Source organism: Lobosporangium transversale (genome assembly GCF_002105155.1).
Source record: "Lobosporangium transversale strain NRRL 3116 chromosome Unknown BCR41scaffold_51, whole genome shotgun sequence".
Taxonomy (NCBI): Eukaryota; Fungi; Mortierellomycota; class Mortierellomycetes; order Mortierellales; family Mortierellaceae; genus Lobosporangium; species Lobosporangium transversale.
In genome coordinates this window covers 213,848-228,727 of record NW_019029029.1, presented here as the reverse complement: position 1 = coordinate 228,727, position 14,880 = coordinate 213,848, and the positions used below count along the sequence as shown (strand labels likewise).

Genomic DNA, 14,880 nt, shown 5'->3' with positions numbered 1-14,880 from the left:
TCAGATAACTATAAAATGGCTGGGTTTGTCAACAGGAGCGAGGGTTCAATGAACAAAGATCTATTGATAAGGAATGAGTTGAGCAAAAGCCTCAAAGTTGATTTATAATTAAAACTATGTCTGCTGTGTGAATTTAATGTGTATTCACACCATGGTCCGTGTGCCACAACTGCTTGAATAGATTGTAGAATTTATGAATGGAGGGTATCTTCAGTACGAGTTATCATATTACTTCCAACTTTAGACTTTTGTGAGTTTTATTCACATTAGTCCATGCAATGAAGATATGAACAGGATATTTAGAAACTTCTAAATTCGTCGTATTATGTTGAGTCCCATATTAAACAAGGATGATAAACCACACTTGCTTCCACGCTGCCACTATGAGGTCACAGACATGTGAGGACAACAGTGATTACCTCGGGTAGATATATGTATATGCAAGGCACGCACACTGGGAGCGTGACAATAATACTTAGTATTCCTAAATGGATACTCTGCATTGAAGATGGGTGATGATACCGCTTTACATTAGGCCTTTTATATGTAAAAAAAAAAAAAAAAAAAAAACTTTTATTGTTCTAACACCTTAGACGTCTAGTGATCGCTGCTATTCATCGTTCCTTTCATTAGCACTGGGCATTTGCCTTGAAACCGGCGTGGTCCCAAGTCTTCAATTTTGTAACCATGTGGATAAACGGACCCATACTTGTTCCAACGTGGTACATATTTATTATCCGCGTTTGCTCTTAGAGCCGTCCTGATCAAAGGATATCGTCTGGGTAGCATAAAATATTTGATGAACAATGCTCTGAGTTTGAGTAGAGCCACAGCAAATGATTTAAGGCCGCGCGGTGGAGGTGCGATCCCATACGCACCACGAAGTCGATCACCAAGTAAAGCAACAGTGATTTGGCGGGCGATCGGGTTTAGGAAGCGTGGAACGAGAGTGATGAAAAGGTCTATGGTTGCTTCGGCGACACCAACGTTGGACTCAGCGTACACCATGTGCTTGGCTCCATAATTCTAGAAACAACCACGAAGAAAATCATTCATTATTATTTCAAATTCTATATATACTTTTCTTTGCTTTTTTTTTTTTTTTTTTTTTTTTTTTTTTAAAGTATGTTAAAAGAATCTTACATTTGTCCATTCCTCAAGCTTTTTGTATGACCGTGGGATGTTTTGAATATTCATACGTTCGCCATGGTAAATCCAAACCGCCAGCAATGCCTACACAAAAAGAGAAAAAAGTGTTATACAACGTCTTCGATATTACTATTTTTGGAAAAAGATTATTGGTTTAGAAAAAACTTACATTCTTCTCCAGTTCTGTGATTTGCCGCCATTCGAATTGGTCGATCCACCGGGCAGGCTCGAGGACAAGCAATCCTATTGTATATAAGAAGTCGTCATGTTTAATAGGATAATGCCCATGGATGAAGTTTACTCGTTCTGTCGCGATTGATTCTCTTATGGTATCGTTTCGATCTTCGACCTCATCCAGTTGACCATTGTTTTTCATCTCGCGATAGACTTTTCTCGGGTATGGCTCTGCCATTTCATGTAAGAATAGAACTGTGTCATCAGTCCGTTTTAAACATTGTCGCGCGAACTCTCTGGTTCCAGCTAAGATTCGAGAGATTGATGGGATGCCATATGTCATAAGGAGGGCATATTCCATAGACACAGCATAAAGGTATGGAAAATCATAGTGTCCGAAGCAGCAAAGCACTTCTTGCGCAGCTTCACGGTTATGTAGTGGTATAGTTGGATCTGGGTATTTTTGAAGGAGCGCATTGATCCGTTGGTAGCGTTTGTACCGCACCAGGGCCACATAGACAATGAGAGTGAAGCCTAATTTATAACCCCAATGTGTTTTTAGACTGTTGAGGAAGTAAACCGGAAGTGGCAAGGATGGCATAAAGAAAAGTCTACTTGGGTATTGGAAGTGAGAGAGAGGCCAAAGACGAGTAAGAAATTATCAGATATTTAAAGAAATTTACCTCGTCCTAGATAAACTCATCGATCCTTATCAAAAAAAATTGCTTTGATCAGTGACACAGGGACAATCGGGAATATTTATTTCACGAATGAAAGTCAGGTCCTACGCGGTCCCTGAAAGAGAAGAGCAAGACAGGTACATGAATTTCATCATTTAGGCTGGTGACAAACCTGTCAAATGATAGTATGTATGTATTTTTAGTTTAATTCCTAGAATATCTAACGACGTCGTCTGAACCGCGCAAGAGCCGGCCCGAGGATCGCGATAACGAATGCCGTCACTAAAATTTTGTTTGTTTTGCTAGGAGCGCCACCATAGGCTAGGCTATGCTTGATGCCATGCCAAAAGGCTCGGAACGAATTTCGTTGTTTCTTCTCGACTGTGCCTCTATCAAATAAACTTTCGTTGTCATGCACCACAGAGTGATCTGGTAACTTTGATGCAGCAGTCATCAATGCAGAGTTGTGTTTGACCTTGAGCTCATGTGAAAAGCTATCTCCTACTGCCTTTTCATCATTGGTATCATCCTGTACTTCTTCAGCTGCCTTGAGTTCAAGAACCCGCTGTAATGACTTAGATTCCGAATAGGGCTGAAGATTGAGTAATATCCTATTGATTTTATGTATCCCTTGAGGTATAGACTTTGTAGAGACTATTTGGAATGAAATAAAAACGGTGTAAGGAAAACCTTTCACCTTTGAAGTGTCTCCCAAGCTGAGATATTGGTTGTAAGCACAGGATCATACACAAATATTTAATATTACTTACCTAGCTGAATGACCTTCTCTGGAATCCAGCCTTTCAAATCTGCGTCGAGTATCTGCACCAACCGACATTTTTCGGGATGTCCTGGCTCTGGTCCAACAATCTGGCCGGCAACTGCAGTCTCCATACGGACAAACTTTTCTTTGGTTCTCTCAGGCATAAGAGGATGCTCCACAGAAGATGTTACGCTGAAGAACGTTCCTTCTCTTAACTTCTTGATAGTACCCAGCACAAGCGTATCTCTTGAAGTCGTTGGCCACATTCCTTTGGTTCGCACATATTGAATTTTCACACCGGGTGAGACATTAGCGATAGTCTTTGCCTCAACGCAAAGTGGGTCCCATGTCAGACGCTGATCAATATCAGTAAGCAGATCAAATGTCACGCCCACGGCATTGTCCATGACTGCAATGATCTTGTAACACATCGGACGAGCTTTGTACTGGTACACTTCAATCAGACCTGGTGAAGTTTCCTCATGGACCTTTTCCCAAATCTCTGTGTTTTCCACATAGTCCATGAATTTCTTTTCCATGGCGGCCAGTTTGTCGGCATAGGGCTGTTCTTTAGGTTTCCTTGTTATTGTTGTTGACATTGACTTACGGCCGACCTTCACTTTCTTTTTGATGGTTGTTCCTGAATTTGTGGTGGTATTGTTGGCAATGGATGTCTTTAGACGAACAGTTTCTGTAGACTGGACAGGTACATGTGCTGGGAACAATCGTTCGCTAAGATCGGGGAGTCCAAAGACTTTGCGAAATGCCAGTACAAAGATAAGCTCGAAAAAGATATAATGCATTCTATCTAAGACGCCATGGAGAAGCACTTTTTTTTTTTTTTTTTTTTTTTTAAAAAAAAAAAAAAAAAAAAAACGTTATTATTACATGAACAAGGCATAAAAGAACAAAGAAGAAATAATCATGGACAGTAACTATGAGGATTGGTTAAATGTAGTATGGTATCTTACACTGATTCACTAGATAGAGGATAGTATATGGGGTGACTAGCATCAGCATAGCCAACGGCGACTGTGTTGTGCCAGCCATTCTTACTGAGTAGTGTACAAAGGTTGACTAGCGAGCAAGGTTGTTGGACTACAATTACAAAAAAAAAAGTGTTGAATGTTAATAAGAAATGGTCAAGTTCATGAATGGTGAAGGAGGAAAAAAAAAAAAAAAAAAAAAAAAAAAAAGGGGGATGGTTTTATATTACCAAGTTAAAAAAGGATCAGATGAGCAATGAGGACAAAAAAAAAAAAAGAGAGAGAGCGAGAGAGAGAGAGAGAGAGAGAGAGATGGAATTGATATGCTGTGCTCATGTCCATAACCAGAGGAAACCCAGCAATTGAGCGTTGGAGCGTTTATTACAGGCGGATTGTGCACATGTCTGCCATAAAAGATTCACCCTAAAAACGGAAATGTCGTTATTCAGCGTGAATGCATTTGCAACCAAACATTTTTCATTTAAAATGTTTTTCAAACCGTTATGAGGTGGTACAACGGTTCACTTTAGATACGCTTTTTTTTTTTTGGATGTTCCCACCCGATCAAGCACCGTGCATCCGATTATTGCCAAGCAATGATTATATCGATCGGTTTGCATTTACGCGTCCATTATCAAGCTTGGCGCAATGTAATATCTTCTTTCCTGTCAAAACTTCCCACATAGTCATCATGTTTAAATGTATATATTATATGTATTTATTTTTTGTAGTTTTTACTGTCCTAATAACAATCTTTATCAATCCACTTTGGTCTTACTAGTCTCGTCAGAAGTATTCCTCTTATTCTCCTTCCATCTCTTCAATTCTCTCAGCACCGCCATTACCAATGGTACCGAGATGGGTACAAACAAAGGCATATATATGGCATACTTGTGTTCGTCTGGAAAGTAAAGCATTGAAACCATCGTTGGATCAAAGAAAGCAGTCTCGGATTTGACGAGTGCGTCTCTTGATGCTGATATTGCTTCAAGATAATCTTGTTCAGAGAGTCTTTGACAAGAACGCTCGACATCTTTCAAAGCATTAATAACATCCTTCTGGATATGGTCCAACACAACCATATTGGGTGTATCCATCACTAGCCTTGCAAGTGATGCAATCGTCGCCAACGAATCGACTAGGTTCTCTGCAGTCCGTCTTCTCAATAGACTATCCAATTCCCATGTTGTTAGTGCACCGTTTACAGTCTTGTGAAATACAATCGGGAACGACGCCTTTGAAAAAGAAAGATCAGATACACCCATGAGATCGCGTAACTGTGTCAGAAAGATTTTCATAGGTGGCTCCAATTCCTGTACGGTGATGACATGAGGCGTTGAAGATGTATTGCCATGCTCCCTATTCAAGATAGTAATACCGCCCCATCGAGGAATCAGAAATGAGTTTGTGAGAGAGCGAGAGCCTGAAGACTCGCTCCTGATCACTAAAGGACTCTCGCTTGGTTTAGGGACATATGCCAGGAAGTTAAGTGGAGGTAATGACGAGACCGTGGATGCTAGATATATTAAAATTGAACATGTTATCATCTGCTTCAATCGCTATAATATCAAATCACAATTGACAAGCTCTTCTTTCTGTGACGTACCAAGGCTCCACTCGGCAGCGTTAATAAAATTTGGAAGGGTGTCCGGTGTTAAATAATGCTCCTTACGATCTGCGTCAAATTGAGGGACGAAAGTCAATGAAGCGTAGTGTTGCACTTGCGATTCTACTGTAAACGTCGAAATGACAGACATGCTCTTTAAGAACGGGGCGAAAAAGGCTGTAGGACAATAACGCCAGGAAAGCGGGGATGAAAATAATAGTTAGATGACTATTGCTGAATATTGATCAACGATTTTTACATTGTTTGGAACAAGTGTTACCATTGATGGCTTCCTGTATCTTCCATTCACGAACACCATTGGATGCATCTCCGCTGAACAGACTAAATGTTAGCTGGTATCCTGGAGCGTACTTCACAGCCTTAAGATGGCCCTTTGTTTTTTCAGAACCCTGACCATTTAGAGTAAGGAAGAGTTGTCTAATTGTTCCCTCTTCCTCTGAAAAAATCGCATTCAGCGTCTCTATAACAGAGTTACTAATGTGCTCTACGGAGTATAAACATATATATATATAAAAGAGAATGGTAAGGGTTTGGCAAGCTCTATTACATTTGAGGAAGTGTCTTATTAGCTAGCCTACCTTTATTCCATGTCTGCAATTGAATGAATCCCTGTCTCTGACTTCGAATAGTCGCACTGGTATTAGCTCCAGGTGAGATATAAAAATCATATGTGCCTGGGATTACGCTGGCTCGATCTAAGAATATAGACGCAAAAAGCGTGGCAAGATGTTGAATAGACGTATTAAATCCCACGCCACTGCCAATGCTCTCTATCAGTAAAATACATGCTAACAGATGTTCAAGGATCGAGGGAAAATGGATTGTTCATCCTACTTAAGATATCTCGCTCTTTTGATCCACTCCATGACTGGTTAATATCAAGGTGTATTGGCCGCTCTGGTATGCCAACGAGTCCTGCAATCCCTGTGCTTACTGTATCTTTGATCCCACTCAAAATCTGATGTTCGTCCTCCTGTGTACTTATGGGCGCTATTTTCGAAAGGTGCAGATTGACCTTGATAGGAAAACTTGGTTTGCACGTCTATTACATAACAATATGAAGAGTATGTCAGCTTTACGTAGTATTATACCTCCAGAATATTTTTTAACGTTTTGAGTCCATACCTTCCAATCATTCCACTGTGCAATGTCATTATAGGGCAGCTCAGCTCTGTAAACACGCGTCGCTTTCCACCACAGAGGGAGTCCAAACAGAACAACTGCCCATACTGACAATAAAATATGTCGTCTAGCTCGATCTAGAACGTAATATCAGAAAATACTGTTACGCTGAAGCTCAATGAAATGAGCGTAGTTGGCACAGAAGAACGCCAAACATCAAATACAACTATGGTTGATGTCCTTACCCCGCGAAGCCAATACTTGCTTGTCTAGCGCCATGACTGTGCCTTTCCTGTGACCTTGTGTTTGATGTGATGAAAGAAAGCTGAAGCAGTTGCTCATCTTTAAACATCCTGGTTGGCATTCTTACGTAGTGACCATTTTTTTTAAGTGACCGCTCTCCTTGAATGCTCCCCTGTCTTTGGCAAACAATGGAGAGCCTGTCCTCTTCACTTCACTTCCCATCTTACTACATGATTGAACGTGTCTTCTAAGACCGCCACTCATTTATGATGTCTTTTAAACCACCGTCTACTCAAGAAGTACTTGATGAAATCGAGCGTCTCGACCAAGCCATCACAAGGACTATGCAGGAGATTGGTATGAAAGATTTTCAGTAGAGAATATGACCCTTTTTTTTTTTTTTTTTTTTTTTTTTTTAACCCAAAGCTTTATTTTATTCTATTGCAACAGATGAAAGCTTTTCCAAAAGCCAAATGACAGTATCAACAAAGATCATACCGCAAGTGGAACGCTATGCAGAATCATCAAGGAAAACCAGGGACGTTACACAGTACTGGCATCGATTTTTTCAAGCGACGTTGACCCCCAGGAAACCTATTGGTCGTCATAGAAATCGGACGGCCAAAGAGGCTAGCAATAAACAACACTCCACTATAGAGGCAGAAAACTCTAGAGTGAGTCAAGGGGCACAAGAGCGCGTTGATCTGCCACATACTTTCGATATCTCTAACCATGACCACGATGATGTTAATCAGGATGAGACCTCAACAAACCGTCAGCGAATTGACGAAATTGATCTTTCGTCGTCTAGGCTTTCACCGGGGTTTTTGGGTAGTTCATCGCTTGGATCAATGCCCTCGACACCCACTCCAATACGTAGCAACCATAAGATATCTCGTCTCCAACTAGGAGCTGATGCCCGTCCTTCATCTGGGATCCTCTGGCCACAGCATGAAAACCATAACTCATCACGAACAACGCCAATTCGAATGACTCGTCAAAATGAACGAACTGCCGAAGAACCTGCATCTACAATACCAGCTATTATTCACAGCGACAGATCAATGTTATTATCGACATTTAATCGAGCAGAGCCGGCACCATCAAAGAAGCAGTCTGATCAAAGCCAAGCCAATGATACAGTTCTTGCGCCGTCAAAAACACAGTCCAATCAGACTCAAATTCCTGCAACAAGTAGCAAGGATTGGGAATCTACTGAGTTCAATGTAGATGAGGACCATCAAGATGTGATCAGCTCCCCCACCACGCTTCATACTTCAATACCGGGATCCAAGCCTGCAGTGACTCCGCATTCGGCTGTAGCAAAGAGTCGTGTCGACAGGGTTCAGATGAAGGATGGGCTTGGTATCCCACAGCCACTTTTGGTGAACAATGATGACGACGACGATGCAGCCATTTTAGAAAAGTACAGTGAGGTAGCACCTTCAAGAGATTTAGGGATCAATGGATCAAAGAAAAGGAGCCGGGGAGAGGATTTTATTGAGCCTCTAGAGGACACAGTTGATGCCCAATCTAAGAACTGGGCTTCATTGACCGATAAGCAACGGGATAATGAGCGGCTGTTTGTGAGTCCTCGTAAGATGGCGAACGTCAAAGGGTTTTTTGCCCCTTCATCCCGTTCACAAAGCAATCTTTCTGGAGCACCTCACCAGGAGCAGGAGAGTGATAACGAGGAGAGGAGCCATAGTCCCACCCACAGGAGCATTTCTCAACATCAGTCCCAAGGAGATTTTGTGGATGAGGATCCTTTACTCAAAGCACTCCAGACACCACCTGAAATACGAAAAGCTATGCAGAGAATAAAAGCAAGGGATTCTTTTATTTCGAAGCAGCCAGCATCATCTTCATCCTTATCTTTGTTATTCTCGAAGGCGTCAGATGTCTTTACTGATAAACCATCCTTAGTTCGCTCAAGCAGTGGCACTGGGTCGAGACAGCCTTCAACCTCAACGTCATCAGCAGCACAGCCTGCTTCTCTGCTCACAACAGCACCCACCAGCACCACTGCTGCAGAAGGCATCAGTGCCAGTACTATCAGTAGTGACATTGGAGCAGCATTCCTCGAATCCTTTAATTCTGCATTTGCTGCCACATCTAACCGCAGGCAAACAGTGGCTACTCCCATTGGTTCTTCTAAAACACAAATAAGGAGAGATATTCTAGGGACTGGTCAAAGTAGCGGGAGCAGTATGGGTTCTAGTCCCCCGTCTTTCATGACACCTTCGCCCTTAGCTAGGCTTGGTCGATTTAGTCTTGTTGATAGCTCGCGGCGTTCCGTGCACTCGATAGTGCCATCTCCAGCCACTCAGGCAGCTGCTTCTGCTATCGCATCTGCAGCAGCAGCTACATCATCATCGTCAGATAAGGATCAAATCGATAGATCTCACAGACCGACAGGGCAGACATCCTCAGGTGATGAGAGTGGATTTGCATCTAACGTTTTAAGTAGCGGCTCTAATGTGGACTCTATGCCTATTCCAGCTTTCAATGGCTCGAATATACTTGAACAAGAACAAGATGAAGACAGATTACTGTTAGATATGATAGCAGGATCAGGTGAACAACAAAGCTTTCCTGAAACAAGCTTCTCCTCCTCACAGGGATTTCGAACACCAGCATCGAACCGCAATCCACCTCCAGCCCCTCGGCTGGGATATTATTCTGACACAATGACAACCCAGAGCAGTCTGGGTCTCAACCATGATGGATGAAGTTTGCCAAAAAAAAAAAAAAAAAAAAAAAAAGCCCAGTCTTACTGCAGACTCTTTCCAACTGTATTGCTAGAAAATACCACCTAATGTAAAGTTAATTTAAATTGTATGTAATATGAATTATAAATCTACTAATACCAGGCAAATTGAGTGGGGATAGAATGTTTATTTTTGTCTTTTATTTGGTCTTCCTAAAGGCCAAGCGAGTCAGTCTTTCGCGAAGATCAAGAGCATGTAGAACACTCAACCTAGCAAGGCGGCTCTTATTCAAAAGAAGCTTTTTTTTTTTTTTTTTTTTTTTTTTCTCGAAGCATTAAAGATAGTCGCAAAGTTATTTATGAAAATATAAAGTATTAATACATAATATTGGATTGCATACGCTCTGTGGCAGAGGCCCTGGTTCCCTTCTTTCCATATTAAATACACACAAACTAATTCATCATGAACAACATCGTCGACCCGCTATTACTTACTTTCTTACCTTCTCCTTTACTCAACTAGCGTCTTGAACTGAATAAGTCTTTTTTTTTTGTTATTTGTTGTTTGAGTTTGTCTTTCAGCTTTTTGCTCTTCCTCAATGACTCTATACAACACCATTTTTATCCAACCTTACTTTATAATTGATGGTAGATTGTTTAATTGACGGATAAAGCTTCATCGATTTGAATATATTGATTCAAACGACAGCTGATGACTTTTTTTTTGTGAAATGGGTGTGATGACACAGAGATGGTAACACTAGCAATTTTACTTGGTTACACGGCTTCGTCAGCCAAGGCAGGGAATGCAGACATTTCTCCTTGTAATAATGTAGCCATTAAGTTCATTCGTTTTTACGCTTGTGTTGTTGCTCATATAATAGTTTTTATATTGTGCACTTTATTTCCACCTCGAGGCTCATTTCTGTAATCTACCAATCGTCTTCATATGCTCTCAATATATTGTGTATATATTTTCACCAGATAAAAAAATGGATGTAGTTCCTCGATCAGGAATTATTGAACGCCTTCCTGTATCGTATTTGTCATGAATGTATTATTCGAAATATTAAAAAAAAAAAAAAAAAATGCATTTTGTGAGCTATATTTGTGAAGGAAATCAAAGAATCTGCACGGAGGAAAAAAATAAAATGAACGAACAGAAAGGAATATAAAAAAAAAAAACTACAAAAGGATAATGAAGGTTTTAACGCTTTTGATGTTCCATTGCAAGCTGAGCCATAAAGAGCATACACGACTATACTGTGTATATATACTTGTATTAGATTGCCATAGCTCATGTATAGGCCAATTTTATACGGTGATACTCTATCATGCTTATTTTGTTTAGTACGACAGATGGTCAGAAAAGAAAAGAAAGGAAAGAGAGCGAAGGGACATTTTCTTCCGCAGTCCTAGTTTTCTTTTTCTTTTTTATTGTCCATGGTTGGAAGATCACCACAAATCTGTATATACTTTCGTTTATTTATTTAGGGTTCTTGAAGTGTGGAGCCATTTTCCCCTTTTTTTCTTTTGCTCCGCACTTGGGTTAGGGATAGTAGCCTAGATCTACTACCCTTGATAGGGTCAGCCAAAAACCCGATCTGTTTACAAAGCATATATATATATATATATGATACCTTGGATTGCCCCATTGGTCCCTTCATGAGTAGGGTGAAAGAAAGTTGAAGCAAGAGACCAATTCACGGAAATACAGAAGAATAAAAGGAAGAGAGCGAACCCATTAAATCGAAAACTATATTGAAAGGAGCATTTTTGTAAATGTTACACACAATGACATTGGCATGGCAAACAGGGCTACGGACTCTAATCGGGGTAAAAAATAAAGAGAGCAGAGAGATCAGCCTACTCATCCATGTGCCTTTTGAATCGAATTTGTATTTATATATATATTATATATATATATATTAATATATTATATATAAATGTATATATATATATATATTTATCATCCATTCATACTGCATTGAGAGTTGAATGAATAAACCTTTTTTTTTTCAGAGGCGGGTCAGGATCTGTTCGGGCGCCCATGTGTCTCCCGCCTGCTTTTCTATGCATGGCATCAAGGTAGCAAACACACCCTCTCCTTACATGCCGATCCCGCAAGGCGCAACCTGTTTGTTTTATTAAAATAATGTTCCATTTCAATAACACTGCTCTGCCATTCATTTTCTTTAGACATGGACCTGAATTTACATTTCGCGACCACATTCAATGGGATATCATCTACCTTGTATTACAAGATATACAACATACACATGTAGTTTAATCTTCATCTCGAACTTCATTCATCTGATCACTTTCATTCCTTTTCCTCTTTCTTCATTCCATCACTTTACCCTCTCTCACTCTCTCACTCTCTCACTCTCTCACTCTCTCTCTTTCTCTCTTTCTCCTCTCTCTTTTATTCTTCACATTTATTCCATCTACTCACATTTATTTTCTCTCTCTCACTCCTTCGTCCCACTCTCCACTCGTTCACTCGTCCTTCTTTTCCCTCCTTCATCCGTGCATTCATCCCCCTGTAAAGACCCACCATGCCTGAGATAACCCCAGTAAAAGAACCCAAAATCCTTATTGCAGGCGCTGGGATTGGTGGTCTCACTGTGGCTATCCTTCTTGAGAAGGCCGGTATAGAGTACCAGCTCTTTGAAAGGGACGAGCAGGTGTGCACTCAAGGATCTGCTACAGGGCTAGGGTTTAATGTTATGCCGCTCTTGGAGCAGCTGGGTCTTTTGGAAGAGCTTAAATCTATTTCTAAAATCATTGATGGGACCACCATTTTCAAAGAAGATATGGAAATTATTCGTGAAATTCGACTTAGAAACAACAAGACCTTGTAAGTAATGGTCGTGGTAGTTGTGGAGAAAAAAAAAAAAAAAAAAAAAAAAAAAAAGGAACATGGATGTTACACGACAGACTGCATCTTTCTCTCCAAGTACACGCGCGCTCTACTCTAATGCATCCTTTTAATTTTTATTTTTGTTATTTGGTGCCTTGTCGATAAATCCAGAACGGGCTATGACTCGCTGGTGACATCGCGCCCTCAACTCCATGCACTTCTCAGTTCGCGTGTCCCACAAGAAAAGGTACATATGAATAAGAAGATCGTCTCCTTGACCCAGGACTCTGAAAGTGTGACCATCACCTGCGCCGACGGAAGCTCATATACTGGTGACATCCTCATTGGCGCTGATGGTTCATATAGCAGTGTTCGTCAAGCTCTCTATAACGAGATGAAGAAAGAGAATATCCTCCCTAATAACACCGAGGATGGTGACGTGAGCCTTGTCAGCCATTACATGAGTATTCTCGGCACAACAAACCCAATGAACCCAGCCAATTTTGAAGGCCTTCAGGATGACGAGTCCCACTGTGACACTGTCATTGGTGAGGAGCGTGGATTGACTGTAGGTCTTTTAACTATTTCCCCTTGAGGCCCATTCAATCGTATGTCATACGAACACGAGAATTGACTCTTTCTCTTTCTCGGCAATGTATGCTCCTTTCCTTTTTTATGTGTGTCTGTACATTTAGTGGAGATATTTTACGATCCCGAACAACCGTATCTGCTGGCGTGTTGATGTGCAGTCGAGCTCGATGGATCCAAAGCTATATGAGAACTGGTTGAATGCCGACTATAATATGTTTGATGTTTCACAATTGCCTGAAGAGTGGAAACAGCACAAGCTGCCAATTATGGGTGAGCTCAAGGATCTGTTTGAGAACACCCCCAAAGAATCCATTTCCAAAGTCGTTCTTGAGGAGAAGATCTTTGAGACTTGGAAGCATGGTCGTACCGTACTCATTGGCGATGGTAAGAAAAAACAACAACAACAAAAACAAAAACAAAAAAGTCAAAGTATGTTCTCATAGAATGCACAAAAGAAAAATGACTGACTATTTTAATCGCTCTCTCTCTCTCTGCGATATGATACGAATCGATTGCAATTAACATAGCTGCGCATAGGGTAAGGTTCACTCTCGAAAATGTTTTACAAATGAAAACTAAACGGACTATCAAACCAAAATTCCTGAACTCATGCTAACGATCTCTTTTGTTTAAATAATTCATCCTTAAACAATAGTTGTTACCAAACTTTGGTAAAAAAAAAAAAAAAATTCTCAAGGACTATTAATTTTTGAAGAGAAAATGAATTACAACCTGATTAATAGTTGATGATCATTTTATCCATACTAGGTGCTTTAAATGCTATCCTTGATGCCGTTGTCCTCGTCAACTGCTTATATGAGATGCCTTCTGCTACTGACAAGCACATTGCTAAAGCCTTTGACGACTATTATCTGGAGCGCTTCCCTACTACCAAGAGAGAATTGAATTCAGTTCAACAAATGTCTACAGTCTTAGCTGGAAAGGTATGAAAAAAAAAAAAAAAAAAAAAAAAAAGGTGCTGTTTACATTGCTTCTCCAAGAGATTTTGATCAATTGCATTGCTTCCCGGCTTAAAAATGTTAATATTTGCATTATGAATATGTTTTTAGACATGGTTGGACACTGCAGCACGGTTTGTACTTCTCAAGCTTGTTCCCAAGTATTTTAAGGAGAAAAGTCTGGAGTACACATTGTCGTATAGACCTCAAGCGTTGTTCCTACCTCGCATTGAGACCAAAGGCACAGCACCATTGACGCCACAAAGGCCTTCCAAGAAATATGCTGTGTACTTGAAAGCACAAGCTAGCACAAGTACCACCGCTCTTTAAATCATTGTTCTGCTTTTTGCTTTTTTATTTATTCATTCTTAATTTCTCTCCTATTATTTATTTATTACCTGTTGCTGCTTATTGATGATACTGTAGTTTTACTTAATCATGATACGCATTATATGACATACCAACCCTATAAAGCATATAAACATTCCCGCTTTCATTTCAATTATCAAAGCTCTTATTATTATATAAAATGTGATGGAAATAATGATGTTATTCTGTTGAGAGTTGTCCATTAAGTTGGCCATTGTGCCTGGAATGTTCGACTTGATACCTTTTCACACAGTCCCAACGGATGCACATTGGCCACGAGCACTAATATACTACCGGTTATTCGCCAGTAAAGTTCTGACTATGCTCGGGTTCATCTAATTCTTGATGCACTTACATCATTTTAAGAGAATAGAATGTGTAAGACGCAGATTTACGAATTAAAAGGGCATGTCTCAGTATTGTCTGGCACTCTATGAGGAGAGTTTGGTTTATTTTTCCTAGCTGTTGTGGCTGAGATCTCAACCTCTTTGTTAGCATAGGAAGACTTGGCTGGTACATGTGGTTGAACAACTTCTTATTTTCCTCAAGCCTTGTAATCGAAACTTTTCAATAGAAGCTGATAAAATCATTATCTGTCTCTTTATCCTTTGCTTATTCATTGATGCTGATGATGTTGATGATGC

The 14,880-nt window shown here is 40.3% G+C and overlaps 6 protein-coding genes across 6 annotated transcripts; 2 read left to right on the top strand and 4 right to left on the bottom strand.

The window, feature by feature from the left end:
* Positions 1-585: 585 nt before the first annotated feature.
* Positions 586-1,950, bottom strand: BCR41DRAFT_327750 (hypothetical protein). The gene is made up of 3 exons (XM_022021669.1): positions 1,319-1,950; positions 1,144-1,233; positions 586-1,026 (listed from the first exon to the last, which is right to left on the bottom strand). The coding sequence occupies exons 1-3, from the start codon at positions 1,922-1,924 to the stop codon at positions 598-600; spliced, it is 1,125 nt and encodes a 374-aa protein (XP_021877035.1). The 5' UTR covers positions 1,925-1,950; the 3' UTR covers positions 586-597.
* Positions 1,951-2,070: 120 nt separating this feature from the next.
* Positions 2,071-4,030, bottom strand: BCR41DRAFT_361923 (hypothetical protein). Its single transcript, XM_022025635.1, has 4 exons — positions 3,983-4,030; positions 3,738-3,864; positions 2,774-3,595; positions 2,071-2,657 (listed from the first exon to the last, which is right to left on the bottom strand). The coding sequence occupies exons 2-4, from the start codon at positions 3,814-3,816 to the stop codon at positions 2,224-2,226; spliced, it is 1,335 nt and encodes a 444-aa protein (XP_021877034.1). The 5' UTR covers positions 3,817-3,864; positions 3,983-4,030; the 3' UTR covers positions 2,071-2,223.
* A 480-nt stretch (positions 4,031-4,510) lies between these two features.
* BCR41DRAFT_312402 (phosphatidylinositol-glycan biosynthesis class S protein) lies at positions 4,511-5,741 on the bottom strand (the record flags this gene model as incomplete). Its single annotated transcript, XM_022021085.1, has 3 exons — positions 4,511-5,268; positions 5,359-5,535; positions 5,639-5,741. Coding segments are annotated over 3 exons (1,038 nt in total), but the record flags the coding sequence as incomplete, so codon positions are not given.
* A 107-nt stretch (positions 5,742-5,848) lies between these two features.
* Positions 5,849-6,923, bottom strand: BCR41DRAFT_188248 (phosphatidylinositol-glycan biosynthesis class S protein-domain-containing protein). The gene is made up of 4 exons (XM_022019801.1): positions 6,747-6,923; positions 6,505-6,638; positions 5,958-6,421; positions 5,849-5,863 (listed from the first exon to the last, which is right to left on the bottom strand). Exons 1-3 carry the CDS (start codon positions 6,841-6,843, stop codon positions 6,179-6,181), a joined length of 474 nt encoding a protein of 157 aa, XP_021877032.1. The 5' UTR covers positions 6,844-6,923; the 3' UTR covers positions 5,849-5,863; positions 5,958-6,178.
* Positions 6,914-9,476, top strand: BCR41DRAFT_425568 (hypothetical protein; the record flags this gene model as incomplete). Its single annotated transcript, XM_022030603.1, has 2 exons — positions 6,914-7,101; positions 7,195-9,476. Exons 1-2 carry the CDS (start codon positions 7,011-7,013, stop codon positions 9,474-9,476), a joined length of 2,373 nt encoding a protein of 790 aa, XP_021877031.1. The 5' UTR covers positions 6,914-7,010.
* Positions 9,477-11,728: 2,252 nt separating this feature from the next.
* BCR41DRAFT_425567 (hypothetical protein) lies at positions 11,729-14,335 on the top strand. Its single transcript, XM_022030602.1, has 7 exons — positions 11,729-12,314; positions 12,489-12,885; positions 13,013-13,292; positions 13,436-13,446; positions 13,564-13,579; positions 13,677-13,852; positions 13,979-14,335. The coding sequence occupies exons 1-7, from the start codon at positions 12,013-12,015 to the stop codon at positions 14,195-14,197; spliced, it is 1,401 nt and encodes a 466-aa protein (XP_021877030.1). The 5' UTR covers positions 11,729-12,012; the 3' UTR covers positions 14,198-14,335.
* The last annotated feature ends 545 nt before the right edge of the window (positions 14,336-14,880 follow it).